We start from the raw sequence: 18,215 nt of genomic DNA, 5'->3' as shown, positions 1-18,215 counted from the left end.
TCCCACCTGTCAAAGGCGACTACTCTGCCTTTGGCGGATGCAGCATCCTTTAAGGACCCAGCGGACAAGAGGATTTAAAATCTGGCAAAATTTGCCTTTGAAGCACCAGGTTCATCTTTACTTCCTACCTTCACTTCTGCTTTGTTGTCAAAAGCACGTTCTGTGTGGGCTTCTCAACTCTGCCAGGGCATTTTGTCCAGGGCCCCTTCTGAAGATTTGTCGGATCTTGCACTTCAACTCTCCAATGCTGGAGACTTTTTGTGCTCTGCTTCTATGCAGTCGTCCCGTTGTATGGCTTTTGCCACAGGTAATCTAGTGGCACTTCGTCGTTCCATGTGGCTTAAGGCCTGGGACGCTGATGCTGCTTCCAAGAAATCTCTCATTGAGCTTCCTTTTACTGGGTCTCGACTTTTTGGAAAACTCCTGGATGAGATTATCTCAGAGGCGACTGGAGGTAAGAGCACCTTATAACCACAGAATAAGTCTCGCCGTACCGACTCCCGAAGGAAGTCGACCTTCTTTCGGTCCTATGGCTCGAGTAGGGCGACCAGACTGGCACATTCACAGGATAAGAAGGCTCCTTCTCTCAAGAGCCGTCTTTCTCCAAATTGGATAACCGTTTAGGCCGTTTTCCGTAAGCCTCCCTCTGCCTGAAGGGATGCCCCCCGAAGATTCGTCTCAGGTGGGAGGGCGTTTGTCCCTTTTCCGGGACGTTTGGTCTGCCCATGTGCAGGACTCTTGGGTCTGAGATGTCATTTCCAATGGATATCGGATTGAGTTTGCTGCTTTTTAAGGGATCGCTTTTTTTCTACCCCAAGCTCCCCACCCCCGTTCCACTTCTTTGGCAGCGGCCTTTCGAGTTGCGCTTCTGACCCTTCTCGCTCAGGGAGTGATCATCCCAGTTCCTCCCAAGGAGCGTTTTTCGGGCTTCTATTCAAACCTATTTGTTTCCCAAGAAAGGGGGTTCAGTCTGCCCGATCCTGGATCTGAAGCTCCTCAACCGTCACCTTCCCCTATGTAATTTCTGTATGGAGTCTCTCCGTTCTGTAGTGAAATCCATGGATCAAGGAAAGTTTCTGTCCTCGGTGGATATCTGAGACACCTACCTCCATATCCCCATTTTTCCGGCACATCAGCGATATCTTCGCTTTGCAGTTTGAGGGCCATTTTCAGTTTGTGGCCCTTCCCTTTGGACTGGCCATGGGTCCAAGGGTCTTCACCAATGTCCTGGCGGCAGTGATCGCCATCCTGCGAGCACCGGGTGTGTCCGTACCTGGACGACCTCCTGGTCAAGGCTCCAACCAGGGCCCACAATTAAGAGAGTCTCCATCTCACTCTTCAGGCCTTGTCCCGTTTCGTCTGGGTGGTCAATCAGGACAAGTCCAACCTGACTCCCACCCAGTCTCTAATTTTCCTGGGATTCCAGTTCGAGACGGTGGCCGCCCGGATTCGGCTTCCGACAGACCAGCGCCATTATTCTATTATCAGGCGTTCGGATTCTACGGCGTCCTGTTCCAGTTTCCATTCGGTTTTGCATGGAAGTCCTGGGTCGGATGGTGGCGGCCATGAAAGCCGTTCCTTTCGCCCAGTTTCATTATCGCCCTCTTCAAATTTCTCTTCTGTCCCGGTGGGACAAGTCTCCGCTATCCCTTGATCACAGGATTATTCTTCAGAAGAAGATTGTCCAGCACAGCAAAGGCTCAAATGCAGGTTATCTTTATTCTGACACGGCAGTACAGGTAAAATGAACAGCAGTGACGCGTTTCGACCGCCTAGGCGAAACGCAATGACTCGTTTCGACCGCCTAGGTGATCTTAGTAATACTGTGCCAGTATTACTAAGATCGCCTAGGCAGTCGAAACGCGTCACTGCTGTTCATTTTACCTGTACTGCCGTGTCAGAATAAAGATAACCTGCATTTGAGCCTTTGCTGCGCTGGACAATCTTCTTCTTACCTTATGCTCACAGCCTAGTCCGGGCTGGGTCCGCAGCGCGTGAGTGGCAACTCACTAGGGGTGAGCTGGATATACCTTTGGACTGTAGGATTATTCTTCCTTCCAGGACTCACCAGTCCCTCATGTGGTGGCCCTCAGCCCCCTCTTCGACAGGGGCGATCCTTTCTGCCCCTCCACAGGCAGATCATCATGACGGATGCCAGTCTCAGTGGTTGGGGAGGAGCCTTTAGGACCGGACAGTCCAGGGCCTTTGGTCCTCCCGGGAAGCTCTTCCTCCCCATCAACATCCTGGAGCTCAGGGCAATCTTCCTTTTGCCTCCGCCATTGGGAGAGCCTTCTCCTGGACCGTCCTGTTGGTGTCCAGTCAGACAACTCTACAGCTGTGGTGTATGTCAATCGCCAGGGTGGCACATGCCACTCGGTGGCGATGGACGAGATCGTTCTCTGGATGGAGCTCAGATTTCCCTCCATCTCGGCGATTCACATACCAGGGGTGAAAACTTGGGAGGCAGACTTTCTCAGTCGACCCCGGCGAGTGGTCTCTTCATCCAGAGGTGTTTGTGGAAATCTGCAACCTCTGGGACACCCCAGACATGTACCTGTTTGCATCCCTCCATAACCAGAACGTTCCTCGCTTTGTGGCGGAGTCCCGGGATCCCTTGGCCCTGGCAGTGGACGCCCTGGGGATTCCCTGGTTGCACTTCGCCCTCCCCTATCTCTTGCCTGCTCTTCCTCTCCTTCCCAGGGTCCTGAGGAAGCTCAAAGCGGAGGGCATTCCCGCCATTCTCATGGCTCTGGATTGGCTTAGGCGGGCACGGTATGCCGATGTGGTTCATCTAGTGGACGACGTGCCACTGCGCCTCCCAGTTCGTCCCAACCTGCTCTCTCAGGGTCCCCTTTGCCACCCCAATTTACAGTCGCTGCATTTGACGGCGTGGCGGTTAAGACCGTGGTTCTGAGGGCCATGGGGTTCTTTCCCCAAGTAGTTTGCACTATGACCAAGGCACGCAAGCCCTTCTCTGCGAAGATTTACCACCCTACTTGGCGGTCTTATTTTCATTGGTGGGAATCTCACTCTTTTTCTCCAGTTACGTTCTCTCTACCATGACTTCTTTCCTTTTTACAGTCGGGACTGGAACAACGCTTGGCTCTAACTTCCCTTAAGGGAAAAGTTTTGGCTCTCTCCTTCCTCTTTCAGCGCCCCCTGGCAATCCGATCCTCACATCCGGACTTTTCTGCAGGGTGTTGTTCATGCGGCTCAGCCTCACAGATCCCCTACTCCACCTTGGGATCTAAATTTGGTTCTCAGTGCCCTACAGGGTACTCCCTTTGAACCTCTCCGGGATGTTCCTCATCGTATCCTTTCCTGGAAGGTGGCCTTCCTCATTGCGGTCACTTCCATTAGGAGAGTTTTGGAGCTGTCAACTCTCTCCTGCTGTTCTCCCTACCTGGCCTTACATCAGGGAAAGGTTTTTTTTTTTTTTTGTCCGGTCCCGTCCTTTTTACCTAAGGTGGTCTCTGCCTTTCACCTAAATGAGGACGTCGTCCTTTTGTCCTGCTTCATCTCATTCCAGGGAACGTTTGCTTCATGGTCTTGATGTGGTACGGGCTGTTCGGATTTAACTTTGTCACTTCTTCCTTTTGCCAGAGTGACTCCTTCTTTGTGCTTATGAAGGTTCATCGTAAGGGGCTTCCTACTTCAATGGCGAACATTTCACGGTGGATCCGTTCTGCCATTTCTGAAGCCTACTGCTGTAAGAGGAAGACTCCTCCTTTCAGGGTCTTAACTCATTCCACTCGTTCTGTCGGGCCTCCTGTGCTCTACACAACAGGGCTTCAACCTTTCAAATTTGTAAGGAGGCCACCTGGTCGTCCTTACACATGTTTATAAAGTTTTACCAGGTACATACATTTGCATCTGCTGATGCTGGTCTTGTCTGCAAGGTGTTGCAGGCATCTGTGGCCCAGCCTTCCATCTAAGTTGCTTCACCCCTTAACGACCATGGACGTGTATACTCGTCCATGAGCCGTTAACGGTTCATACCGGGCGTCCCCCAGCTGATTCCTGTAGCTGGGGGCAGGCGTTAATACATGCGGCCGGCTAGTAACCCTTTAGATCGCCACTGTCAAAACAGACAGCGGCGTGTAAAGGTGCCTTTTTTCCGTCCCTGGTGGTCCAGTGGGGTGGATCGCCACCCACAATGAGATTGCGGGGGGGGATGGCGATCCACTGCTAAGGTAGCCGGAAGGCTTGCCTCTCGTCCTGCTGCGGCTATGACATTGATAAAGCCTGGCAGGACCAGGCTTTATCAATCGAGTGCATAGCACACAGATCAATGTGGTTTTATGGAACCACATTGATCTGTATGAGGAATCAAATGATTCCTCCTACAATTCCCCTAAGTGGACTAAAAGTGAAAAAGTTTTAAAACACATACATTAAAGGGGTTATCCAGGAAAAAACTTTTTTTTTTATATATAAACTGGCTCCAGAAAGTTAAACAGATTTGTAAATTACTTCTATTAAAAAACCTTAATCCTTTCAGTACTTATGAGCTGCTGAAGTGGAGTTGTTCTTTTCTGTCTTAAGTGCTCTCTGATGACACGTGTCTCGGGATCCGCCCAGTTTAGAAGAAAATCCCCATAGCAAACCCCTTCTACTCTGTGCAGTTCCCGAGACAAGCAGAGATGTCAGCAGAGAGCACTGTTGCCAGACAGAAAACAACAACTCAACTTCAGCAGCTAATAATTATTGAAAGGATTAAGATTTTTTAATAGAAGTAATTTACAAATCTGTTTAACTTTCTGGAGCCAGTTGATATAAAAATAGTTTTTTTCCTGGAGTACCCCTTTAACCCCTTCCTTATTAAAAGTTAAAATCACCCCCCTTTTCCTAAATTCCATATAAACATAATAAAAATAAACATGTGGTACCGTTGCGTGCATAAATGTCTGAACTATAAAAATATATCATTAATTAAAAAGCATAATCAATGGCGTATGTGCAAAAAAATTCAAAAGTCTAAAATAGCGTATTTTTGGTCACTTTTTATACCATTAAAAAATTTATAAAAAGTGATCAAAAAGTCTGATCAAAACAAAAATGGTATTGATTAAAACTTCAGATAACGGCGCAAAATATGAGACCTCAAAGAGCACCGTTCGTGGATGGTAAAAAAGTTATAGGGGTCAGGAAAGGACAATTTTAAATCTATTAATTTTCGATCATGTAGCTGTGCTTTTTTCCAAAAGTATGACAAAATCAAACCTATATAATTAGGGTATCATTTTAATCGTATGGACCTACAGAATAAAGAGTATAATTTCTACCGAAAAATGTACTGCGTAAAAATGGACAAGTTACAAAATGGCATTTTTTCTTCAATTAAAATTTTTTTTTCCCGCTTCTTCGTAGATATTTTGGTAAAATGACTGATGTCGTTACAAAGTAGAATTGGTGGCGCAAAAAATAAGCCATAATAAGGATTTTTAGGTGAAAAATTGAAAGGGTTATGATTTTTAAAAGGTAAGGATGAAAAAATGAAAGTGCAAAAACGGAACGACGCTTGGTCGTTAACCCCTTAAGAATTCAGCCCATTTGGGCCTTAAGGACTCAAACAATTTTAGTTTTACATTTTCGTTTTCTCCTCCTCGCCTTCTAAAAATCATAACTTTTATATTTTCATCCACAGACTAGTATGTTTTTTGTAATGACATCACTCGCTTTACCATAAAATGTATGGCACAACCAAAAAAATACTATTTGTGTGGGGAAATTGAAAAGAAAACCACAATTTTGCTAATTTTGGAAGGTTTCTTTTTCATGCTGTACACTTTACGGTAAAGTAGACCTGTTTTCTTTATTCTGTGGGTCAATACGATTAAAATGATACCCATACTTTCTATTTTACCGCTTAAAAAAAAATCGCAAATTGTTTTACCAAATTAGTGCTTTTAAAATCCCTCTATTTTGCTGACCTATAACTTTTTCATTTTTCCGTATAAGCTGCGGTATGAGGGCTCATTTTTGGCTCATTGCGCCGTGATCTGTTATTATTTTTGATACCATATTTGCATATATAAAACTTTTTAATACATTTTTTATCAATTTTATTTGGAATAAGATGTTATAAAAAAGCAGCAATTTTTGACTTTTTTTTTAAGTTCACGCCGTTCACCGTATGGGATAATTAACATTATATTTTAATAGGTCAGATATTTACGCACGCGGTGATACCAAATATGTTTATTAAAACATTTATTTTTTTTTTACACTTTTTGGGGGTAAAATGGGAAAAAACTGACAATTTACATTTTAATTGGGGGAGGGGATTTTTTACATTTTTACTTTTATTTTAGGGGACTATTTATAGCAATCATTCGATTGCTAGTACTGTTCAGTGCTATGCATAGGGCAAAGCACTGATCAGTATTATCGGTGGAAGGCAGCGGAGGCAGGTGAGGGGATCGCCGTGGCAGCGCGGCGAGTGATCCGATCATCCATTTTAGTGACTTCACTGTCACAGATGCCGTGATCTGTATTGATCACGGCATCTGAGGTGTTAATGGCAGACATCTGCACGATCGCGGATGTCTGCCATTACCGGCGGGTTCCTGGCTGCTATCAACAGCCGGGACCTGCCACACATGACCCGGGCATCACTCCGATGCTCGTGGTTATGTATAGGACGTAAATGTACGTCCTGGTGCGTTAAATACCACCTCACCAGGACGTACATTTACATCCTGCGTCGTTAAGGGGTTAACATTTTTTCCCACCCCGGGGACTGCTTTGGTATGTCCCACAGTTTCTGTGTCCCCCAATGGAGCCGATCGAGAAAAGTAGATTTTTACGCTTTCCATAAAATCTTTCTCGGAGGATCCATTGGGGGACACAGCACCCACCTATTTGTTCTGGTGTTCCTGGTCTGGTTACCTGTCCGAGGGTGGTTTCAGTAAATTTTTATTGTGTGGTTTCTTCAGACAGTTACTGTTTTTTCTTTACCTCTCCTACTGCTCTGGGACTAAACTGATTAGCTAAGGTGCCTGTGGGCGGGGTATATCCTGCTGGGAGGGGCTGACTTTTCTTGTTGCTTAGTGTCAAGCCTCCTAGTGGCAACAGCATATACCCATGGTTTCTGTGTCCCCCAATGGATCCTCCAGTAAGCATAAAAATCTACTTTTTTGATGCAGTCTTTTTAGGCAAAAACCAGGACTGGTTATTCATAGTATGGACATGTATTACATATCTGCAGTATATGCTCTAAATTTCTATAAGGCACAGGTCTTATCTCTGTCCCGAACGGAGGTCCCTCAACCCCTGCCCCATCTACTGAGGCTATCACCAGTAGCCACATCCAAGCAAGAAATGCATAGACAGGTTGACTGGTTCTTGTTGAATTCAGGTGAGGAATAAAGAGGTGGCCACAAGACAATTAAGAGAAGGCACTCGGAGCATTTTTAGACCAGTGTGCCAAAGCACTTCATTTGCATATTAGGATTTTTGGGCACAACTTGGGAATAGGGCCACATAGGGCGTCACCTGCACTATTACCCTGTACCAGCAAATGATTGCAGGTGACCCTGGAGACAGATTCCCTTTACCTTCCCAAGAATGAAGATCTGCTGTGGTACCTACAGAAGAGCAGACTTGTACAGTACAGTTATCAAAGGTCTTTTTATAAGCTGCGTGCCTGTGTGAGCACCATATGACCGGTACAGATTTTCGGCCCCTGGAAGGAAGTGATGTTGGTTCTCATTTAATGTCAACATGCAGAGATATGGTTTAATAAAAATATAAACACCTGATACAAAAAATATATCAGAGAATTGCCTGTTTCCATTACACCATGATTGAGTTCAGAATGAGTTGTTTCTAGCTGTATTGATAATTCTGTGAGCCGCATATATATTTCCTGTTTACACCCTGTAGCAGAACAACCCAGTAAGAAGCACAGACGAGAGGAGCAGTCTGAAGACAATGAGGCAGAGGAGATGGAGACTGAAACAGGGCTTTTTGGTAGGAGCACCTCCTTCACAAGCCAGGCTCGATCCAAACAGAAACCGCCTGCCACAAAGGAACAGCCCAGGATCCTTCATAATCCTAATAAGGAAAACATAACTGTTTTTGTGAGCAACTTGCCCTACAACTTGCCTGATCCAGAGAAACAACTTAAAAAGGTTTTCTCTAGCTGCGGGGAGATATCCCAAGTCAGGGTTGTCTACACTAACAAAGGGACCTTCCGTGGATACTGCTATGTCGAATTTACAGAGGAGAAAGGTGCTCTTGATGCACTAAAAATGGACCGGCAAGAGATGAAAGGGAGACCCATGTTTGTTTCTCCTTGTGTGGACAAGAACAGGAACCCGGAATTTAAGGTAAGTTTGTGATAAGAGTTGTGTATTTTTTTTTTTTTTTTTTTGATTAAAGAGAACCTATGGAGTCCCTGAATCTTAAAGGTGGGCAGAACAGTGTTCTGACAGTATCTGCAATGCGTTTCTGCACAAAGACTTTCAATCAAGAGGAGGGCGCTGCGATACCAGTCACGATGAGCCGTGTTATTTTTCTGCACTATGCAGAGACAGTACATGTAGCATCTGAACACTGTTCTCTCCACCTGTCAGTTCCTGCTGCCTGTGTCTGAGGTCTTGGGGACCTGAATAAGCAATACCTACGCAGTCCCTGCTGTTGAAATGACACATGTTACTTGCTGATCAGCACTTCCTGGGTTAATCTGAAAATGAATGAAATGCTTGTACTGCCAGCCACCAGATGAGGAGCATACTGGAACTGCCAATGCTTGGCTGAGCAGGTACTACCTATATGAGAAGTGTTGGCTGGCACTGGAAAGTTTCAGGTCTGAAATTTGGTACATGTTGGTTCCTATATATAGTAAACAGTACAGACCTAAAGTTGACCTGTTTCCTGTAGTAACTAATCACATGAACATATGAACAATGCAATAGGTAAGGGAAATGGCAGAAAAATTAAGGTGGTGACCAGACAAGGAGTGCTCAGACATTGAAGCTAGACGGGTCAGCTAAAATTGTAGAGAACTGTAGCACAGTGGTTTTGTACAGATTCCACTGCAGTATTTCATAGTACTTAATACAGATGTGACTTTCTTAGGTATTCAAGTACAGCACAGCTCTGGAGAAACATAAGCTGTTTGTTTCTGGGTTACCATTTTCCTGCACCAAAGAGGAGCTAGAAGAAATGTTTAAAGAGCATGGTACCATTAAGCAGATCCGTCTGGTAACCAATCGGTCTGGAAAACCAAAGGTAGGCTTGACATACACACCATATTGGCTGCGTGGTCAGCCTGTCGCTGTATAATGACTCGAATTTTAAAAGTAGACAGTACAGTTTTGCTGCACTAGAGCAGTATCTGTCTTTTAGGGCTCATTCACACTACAAAATCTCTGCTCCAAAAAGATATTCTAGGCGGAGATTCCATCTGTAGCAGAACAAGCCGGCCCTTGGACTGGTTGGGAAAATGGCAATGCATTTCTGAGCCCGTTCCACTAAAGTTCCGTAGTGTGAATGATGTGGCAGAATCCCATCGAAAGCAATGGGAGGCCGCTGCTCTGTATTTTCCACCACAGAACTCCAGAGTGGAACTCTGCTCAGAAAATATGTAGTGTGAATGGGCCCTTATGAGCTCAGGTGTACCACAGTCAGGAAATGATTCCTTAAATACCTTTATAAACTGTTCTTTAGCTTTGATACAGATTTTGCTGGAAGCCACTGAATACCAATTATTTACAAGTAATGTGGAGTTCAAAGAGCCTATATGAATCCATATTCCCTTTCTGTATTACTCTTTCTAAAGCTTTCAGCGATCATGTATTCCAAGACCTACTTCTATTTATTACTTGTAAATAAAACCGGAAAATGAGCTGTGAATTTTTTTATCTTTTTGAATAGGCAAAAAGTAATTGCTTTTGCTATTTTAATGTGTGTAGTACAATGAATTTGTTTAGCATATTAATGCTGCATTAATACTACAGGAATGTACAGAAAAGAACAGAACTGAACTGTATATACTGTGTTTGGGACGCATGGGGTGGAGTATGAGCAGTATACTTGAAGTGGAACCATGGGAACAATCTTGTCATGGACATGACACACTCACAGCTCTACAGGTCACTCTTGCATACATGGCCTAGTAGTGAGAATGTAACATGGATTTATTCTGATCGCCATATTGGGGCCTGGAAGGAATTTTTCCTCTGACATGGGCAATTGGCATCAGTCTCACTGGGGTTTTTTGCCTTCCTCTGGATCAACACAGTAGGATTTTGGGTTAAGCTCGATGGACTCGTCTTTTTTTTTCAACCTTACAAGCTATGTTACTATTTATACAACCCCTTTAAGTAAAAAACCTCCCTTCCAGAATCCATAATGTTATTTGTGTTTATAGTAATGAGCTAGTTTAATAAGCCACTTTGCTGTATGATCATTTTCCAGTCATAAGCATCCCATGACCTTCTATCCCTTTTAGGGACTTGCATATGTTGAATATGAAAATGAGGCCCAGGCTTCACAAGCTGTACTCAAACTGGATGGCACACAAATAAAGGACAATACTATTAAGGTGGCGATTAGTAATCCTCCTGCAAGAAAGCAGCAAGAGAGTCAAGAAGCTGCTCGGTCTGCAATGATTCCTCGACAAACCTATGGAGCGTAAGTAAAGAATGAAACATTCCGGCAGAATTGGAATTACTGTGTTTAAAGGGGTACTGCGCTGTTAGGCATCTTATCCCCTATGCAAAGGATAGGAGAAAAGATGTCTGATCGTGGGGGGCCTGCAGCTGGGGACTCCGCGATCCCCCCTGCAGCAGCCTAGTACCTCATCAGCCCGCTGCTAAGTTTTCTCCGAGGCTGATGACAGGCAGGGGATGGGGCACCATTACGTCACGGCCCCACCCCCTCAATACAAGTCTATGGGAGAGGGCATGACGCCCCTTCCATAGACTTGCATTGAGGGGGGCGGATGTGACGGAGTACCCCTTTAATACAGCATAGAAAGTTTCTGTAATTTACAGCTTTTCTTGTATAAGTTGCATATAGAAAGAATAATTCCTATCATGCCTTTAGGGGGATCTTAGTGATCAGTTTTAAACACTTAAAATAACTAATTATTTTATATTAACAGGAGAGGTAAAGGAAGAACCCAAGTGGCTCTCTTGCCCAGATCTCTGCACCGTCAAAATACACCAAGCACCACAAAAACAGAAAATGGTACCCCCCAGACAACAGAGGCTTCATCAGGCGCTGAAGGGGAGCCCCGGAAGATGTCTAATGCTGACTTTGCTAGGATGTTGCTTCAAAAGTGATTAAACCAAGACCTGTGCAATGGGAAAATGTGAAAAAAATGACTGCCCTTTGTGACCTTATCCATCGATACAGCTGCTTATGGCTTCACTAAACGCTCAGACTGCAGATTCTGCCCAGTTGGGCTTTACATACAGTTTCTTTTACAGGTTGTTTGTTTTTCTAGTTCCTATACTTATTACCTTTTTATGTTTTAATAGTGCAGACTTTAGGCTTCCTTATTTCCCTCATATTGAGGCAGGCAAGGCAAAAGTAGGGGTAGCTAATAATGGTCTGTTGAGGTATGTTTTTACAACTGTTGTAGCAGGATGTCTATTGATGACACTCAATGGCATAAGTCCTAGTGAAACGCCCAGATCTGGGTATTTTATATGTATTACCCATTTCATGCTATTTTTTTTTTTCCCCTGTGAAAATTACAGTTCATTTATGTTGGTTAAAACTGGATTCAAATGTGTGCTGAACTCAAGCTGATCTAACCAATGTGCACTTGGCAATGCTTGTGCAATCTTATGTTAGGGAACACTACAGCTTTTGTGACCTATGTACTCACTGCCTGAGCTATATGGTGCATTACTGGATAATGGGATACACTAAATGGCGTATGTATCACTTTGCAGTATTGTAACAATATGCATGTAGAACTTTGTTAGCTCGTTCATTTCCTTTGTAGATTTGACTGCAGTATTCAGACTAAAACAAAGCCTTTCTATAAGAGTACATTAATGTATTCTAAAGGTTTTTCTTATTTTCTTCTGTTGGCTGCGTAAATGTACACATTGTGATAGTTTAAAAATTAATATTGGAGGGGGTCTGGCTACTGATCCCCCTCCAAAAATGAAAATATTTAAATGTGCTGCAAAAGGGGCTTTACTCAGTAGAGACATGTCTCTGCACCTTACTTGGAGCTACAGTACCTTCATTCTTGTCATCAGTGGGGGTCTCAGCTCTTAGACTCCCACTGTTACAAAGCTGCACATTGCCTCATTCCTCCACACAGTTCACCATCTTTTTAGGTGGGTGTGACACAGTTTCATACCTATTAGGATGGTGACAATGTAGACATCCCTAAGGCAGCTATAAGTAGCATGTGAGGACAATCACCCGACATGTTGGTTAGTCTATACATTGTTTTTCAGTACCAGTGGGTTTTCTTTCTCTCCCCAAAATCGTGGCAAAATTACAATAAGCTGTCACATGTAAACTCAGTGTGTCCACTTCTCCGCTCTTGGCACTTCCACTATTTCTTAGTTTAGATGCTCGTGTTGCACAAACATAAGACAGCTCAGCCAGCTTAATGGATCCAGAGTGGTAAGTGTCATCTGAATACAGACATTAATATATATTTTTTAATGTTATCTATGTTGTTCGCATACACACACTGCAGGAGAGCCTGCAATAATCTACCTAACTCAACTGAGTTTCATGATCTCTATTACAGAATAGTTGGTTGTTGTGAAGCTTTTGTGTGTGGTCACACCTCTGCTGTGTAGATACGTTGTACCTAAGGAATAGGTAAAAAGATGACCTGATTAAACAATGTAATTGATTCTTTAAAGAGGATCTGCTATTTGTAGTGGCATCTCAAAGATGCCCTAGTATAAGGAGGTCTGTGTGATGACCGATTCTCTAGAAAGGCATGTTCAAAGGCCTTTATTGGATAGTCATAAGAATAGTCAATTCACAAAGCTGTGTCCATTGTTTCCATACGGCATAGTTTCTAGTTTATTTCATAGTGGCTTTTGGGTTATGCTGTTGCTTCAAGTTGTTTTAGAATTCCACTCCACTGATACTTAACCTATTTCTAAGAAATCTGGCTGCTGGTCCCAGTGGCTGCTATTTGATCTTCTATAGGGTTAGAAAATCTGGCATGTTACGCAGTTACACATTCCCACTCTCTTATCACTGTATTGCTAGGCATAATTGTATTAAAGGACATCTACAGTGCAAAATAACTTATCCCCTATCCGAAGGATAGGGGACAAGTTATAGATCGCGGGGGGTCCGAGCGCTTGGATAGGGGATAAGTTATTTTGCACTGGAGTACTCCTTTAAAGAGCTTAAGTCAGTACAGCCCCTGAGGAAATAGTTGTATTGGCAGCCAGTTGTACTGGTTGTCGTCTAACTTTCTTTGAAGCAGATATACCTGAGAAATGGAACAAAATACAAGTTAAAGAGAATCGGTCAGCTGCAATTCCTGTAACAAACTGCTGACACTGTTAGATTGCTTTCAGGGCAAGTAGACGCATCGTACCTTTCATATATCTGTCTGTGCTTCCATAACGTAAAAAAAAGTTTTTATTCCCTAGTGCAGTGGTCTTCAACCTGCAGACCTCCAGATGTTGCTAAACTACAACTCCCAGCATGCCCGGACAGCCAACGGCTGTCCGGGCATGCTGGGTGTTGTAGTTTTGCAACATCTGGAGGTCCGCAGGTTGTAGACCACTGCCCTAGTGCAAGGTTTTCTAAGTGCAGTCCTCAACTTTCCCCAACAGGTCATGTTTTCAGAATTTCATTAGTCTGGTTAGGTACAAGATTTCTGCTAGGTTTTCACACAGGTTTTTTTTCTGGTATTTTTTATTTTATTTGGGAAAACTTCCACCACTGTTTTTGAGCCAAAGTCAAAAGTGGATCCCACGTGAAGTAGTATAAATCCTTCCTTTTATAGTTCTTTTGAATATACTTCTTGCTTTGGCTCAAGGACTGAAAAGACCTGTGTGGAAACCTAGCCTTAAAGGATGTCTTAACTATAACCCTAACAGCCAATCAAGCAAGAACAAGAAATAACCATTTTCTGTGTTGTGGAAGCACAGGCAGGTATATGAATGGCGGCACCAGTTGTCTCCTTGCCCTTACAGCTATCTAACAGTGCCAGCAGTGTGGAATGTGAGTTACAGATGAGCTGATAGATTAGATTCCCTATCTTTTAGGTGAACTTTAAGCAGCTGGGCACTAGAGATGGCCAGCGAAAACATGTAGACAAGCTTCTTAGCTTTTTTATTTTTTTGTTATGTTAGTCACTTTTTTGATTTATATGAATAGGCTCTGTGAATTCTGGGTGTTCTGCCTAGTAATAAAACCTTTTCTGCATGATGCAGTCTGCAGCAATGTCCTTCCAGGCATAGAAGGCGACTTTACACATTTCACTTCATCATTCACCTAATCCTCTGTCCCATTAATGTCTCAATACTTTTCTTTTTATCTGTGATGTCAACAGGAGGAGGTTTGAAAATATATCAATTTTTTTTTTCTTTCAGGAATTTGTGGCATGGTTTACCTCCTTGTACTAATTTTATTACAATTGTAATGACACAGATAGTGGCCTCTCAACTCTGGACCTCCAGCTGTTTCAAAATAACTTCCAGCATGCCTGGAGGTCCAGAGTTTGGAGACCACTGACAGACAGAACCAAAAATGTATTTTTAAGTATAGATTTTGTTCTTTCAGGTTTTCTTTTGTCAGATTCAAGAAAATGCAAAAGCTTTGTAAAATACAATTGCAATGGTCTATTTAAAAAAAAGAAAGAAAAAAAATAATTATTTTTTTAGTGCTCAGAGCCAGCATTGAGGTGTTGCTATTGGCAGAGTACTAGGTGGTAGCTGCATTTTATTGCAGACATGCATTTTTGTTTGGTTATTTGTACGCCATGCAGATCTTGTGGAGTTTTGCTATGTCCATTTCTGGTTTATTAAACTACAGTTACCTAAAATGTCTTTATGAAGCAATTCTGTTGCGTTGTAGTGTTCATTGATATGTTTCATGACTTACGTCTTCCAGAAATGGCATGCCAGTGATGTCTTGTGTAAAATAGGGGCATGACAAGGCCATGAAGTTAGAGAAAAAGGAAGCTGAGGTTCGTAAAAGAAATGACTAATGTAAATAGTGTAATATATCAGGTTCAACATCTTCACATTTTTCAGCAATATTTCCGGTGTGCGCAGAAGACATTCTGTAAAAGCTTCAGTATCCTGTGCCACGTTAAGAGGTTTCAGATCACCAGTAAAAAAAGATGTTTTTCACGAGTGTCCAAATGCCACTTGTTCTGTCCTGTGTAAGTGGATAGTAACTCTTCCCCAATGTGAGGTGATTTTCTAATACTTCAGACAGTGTAAGTTTAGGGCCTGTCTACACTGCTAAATATCACTGGGTGAAGTCTGTCAGCAACAGGCGGTGCCAAAAATCCATTGGTGCTAGGACCGTGCAGACATGCACAGTGACCATTAGGGATCGACCGATATCGTTTTTTTTAGGGCTGATACCGATAATTGGTGGAGGTTAGGGCCGATAGCCGATAACTTATACCGGAATATCGGTATAAGTTATCGGCTATTTATCCCCCTGCGACACTGCTGCAGATCATTGATTTAAAGCAGGCGCTTTAAATCAATGCACTGTAGTGGCTTTTGCGGTGCCATAGGCCGCCGCCGCCACCCACTTCTCTCCCCCTACCTGTCAGGGTGGTCCGGGCCATCCATCCATCCTTCCTGTAGTGTCCGGCGGCATTCCAGGTGGAGGGTGAACCGGTCCGGGCTGTCCTTCTCCGGGGGTCATCTTCTCCACTCCGGGCAGGCTCCGGCCTAGTAACGCAGCATAGACGCCACTGCGCAGTGACGCCAGTGCGCAGCGACGCACCTGACGTCACGGCGTAGCAGCGTCTATGCAGTGTACTAGGCTGTAGCCTGCCCGGAGTGGAGAAGATGACCCCCGGAGAAGGACAGCCCGGACCGGTTCACCCTCCACCCGGAATGCCGCCGGACACTTCAGGAAGGATGGATGGCCCGGACCACTGCCATTACGGGTAAGTTAAATTTTTTTAATTGACTCGGAGGGTGGGGCAGGGGCCCGACCGGTATAGCGGTATGGGCAAAAATCCATACCGTGGGAGAAAAAAAAAACTGGTATCCGGTTCATACCGGTATACCGCCCAGCGCTACGGTGGGGGGTGCGGCGGGCGGTCGCGGTGCATTATCGGCAAGGTAATTGCCGATACCGATAATGCCCAAAATCGTGATTATCAGCCATACCGATAATCTGTCGATCCCTAGTGACCATTGACTGTTCGCCAGTGTTATAGGGAATGTGTAATTAGAAAATGACCTGTTGTTTAAATCCGGTTTCTATATTATATATTTTTTTTATCCATATTTTATAATAATCCTACATTTCATGCAGTTTCCATTGTGGCCAGTAGGCCTAAAACTAAGCAGAGACTTCCTGTTCTGTACAGATAATTTCCCAGTAATGCCTTTCTTCACAGCACAGACAGGAGTACAGTGAAAGGATACACATAACGGGAGGAATATTCAAAGACTTGTGTTATTAGGACTCTTTATTTTGCGCCTCAAAAAGTATTAACTGCGCCTCATTTTCAGCATTTTGTTTGGTCTTTTGAAAATTTGGTTCATTTAGTACATCATTTAATACTAGGTATACGTGGTATTAACTGCGACACTTTGTGCACCAGAAATTGTTGATAATAGGGTGCTAATAGCACAAAAAGCCTAGCCACGCTTATTTAAAAAAATTGGCTAACTGTGCTATATCTGGTGCTGAATATGTGGTGCTAATAGCGTGCACCACATTAAGCAAATGTGAAGCAGCTATAGCAAAAAAAGTGGTGCTAAATTCTTTAAATATCCCCCTCAATAGCTTTTGCTCAGAACAGCCTACCCCCTCCCAGTAGAATGACCTCTGAAAAGGTCACAATTCATGTGAATGGGGACAGTTCCTGTCTATTTATTGTCCATGTCCATGGGTTCTGCTGTAAAGCATATCACTAAATACTGTAAAAAAAAACTGCTCAGGCAATATGGCAGCCCCCATAATAATGTATCAAAAATAAAATTAAATAAAAAAATGGAAACAGACTACAAAAAAGTTTAGGTGTCATTCCCTTTAACTGTGCAGCAGAGTCCCAAATACAGTGATGCAGGCTGTTTGACAGATATTGTACATCTTTTAGACTGTCTTTTCAAAGTAAACTAGCTAGTTGGTTCCACCCCATAAATGTACGGTGCTGCAACGAGTAACTTCACGCACAGTGCCATAGATTTACAGAGCAACTATGAAGCGAGCACAGGAGCACTGCTTGCTACATAGCAGGTGAGCTCCAGCTGCCGCGGACTTGCCAATAATGGCGGACATTCGCAATCGCGCTGATGCCTGCCATAAACCCTTCAGATGCCGTGATCAATAGTGATTCTAAAAACTAAATTTTTTTTTTTTAAGTAGTACAATAATAGAAAAGCATGTAAACATGGATATTATTTTAGTCATATTGACCCACAGAAAAGAGAACATTTTTAGGTTTACCGTAAAGTGTACTGTGCACTTTTAATTTCTTACCATAGATATTGTACTTTTTTTTTATTTTTTATATATACTGTATTTTATGTTAAAGATTTTTCATGTATACAAATCCAAGCATAGACAGCGGAAAAGAACATTACAAGGGCTGAGGCCCAGGAATACTCAGCATAATAACAAGTAAAAACAAACAACAAAGAAGGCCAAAACTGTCTAGCAAGGTAGCAGAACAATCCACTTGAATGATATTGTACATTTTATGGTAAAATAAATGGTGTCATTACAAAGTACCATTGGTTGTGCAAAAAACAAATCCTCATATAGGTCTTTGAATGGCTTTTAGAAGGTGAACAGGAAAAACAAACACAAAAATGAATATTTTCTGTGTCCAAAATGGGCTTCTCACGCCCCCTCCCATAGGCTTGCGCTGAGGGGGCGGGGCGTCATGTTACGATACTCTGGCCCCTGTAGCGTGAGTCATCAGCATGGAGCGATCTTCGCTCCGTGCAGCTGATGACAAGCGGGTGCTGCAGGAAAGATTGCGGGGGTCCCCAGTGGCAGGATCCCCGCAATCAGACCTAATCCCCTCACCTTTGGATAGGGGATAAGATGTCTAG

General features: G+C 43.5%; 1 protein-coding gene across 5 annotated transcripts in view; it reads left to right on the top strand.

The window, feature by feature from the left end:
• Window positions 1–15,017, top strand: part of SART3 (spliceosome associated factor 3, U4/U6 recycling protein) — a 117,286-nt gene extending 102,269 nt beyond the window's left edge. For all 5 annotated transcript variants that reach the window (XM_056528784.1, XM_056528783.1, XM_056528785.1 and 2 more), the window contains exons 16-20: window positions 7,888–8,333; window positions 9,085–9,237; window positions 10,460–10,641; window positions 11,114–13,608; window positions 13,719–15,017. In XM_056528784.1, the coding sequence (XP_056384759.1) occupies window positions 7,888–8,333; window positions 9,085–9,237; window positions 10,460–10,641; window positions 11,114–11,294 (962 nt within the window). In that variant the 3' untranslated portion in view covers window positions 11,295–13,608; window positions 13,719–15,017. The remainder of the gene's footprint in view (window positions 1–7,887; window positions 8,334–9,084; window positions 9,238–10,459; window positions 10,642–11,113; window positions 13,609–13,718) is intronic.
• Window positions 15,018–18,215: the final 3,198 nt, after the last annotated feature.

Source organism: Hyla sarda, chromosome 1, assembly GCF_029499605.1.
Source record: "Hyla sarda isolate aHylSar1 chromosome 1, aHylSar1.hap1, whole genome shotgun sequence".
Classification (NCBI taxonomy): domain Eukaryota; kingdom Metazoa; phylum Chordata; class Amphibia; order Anura; family Hylidae; genus Hyla; species Hyla sarda.
The sequence above is the reverse complement of the archived record's forward strand: the minus strand, read 5'-3'. Positions and strand labels throughout refer to the sequence as shown.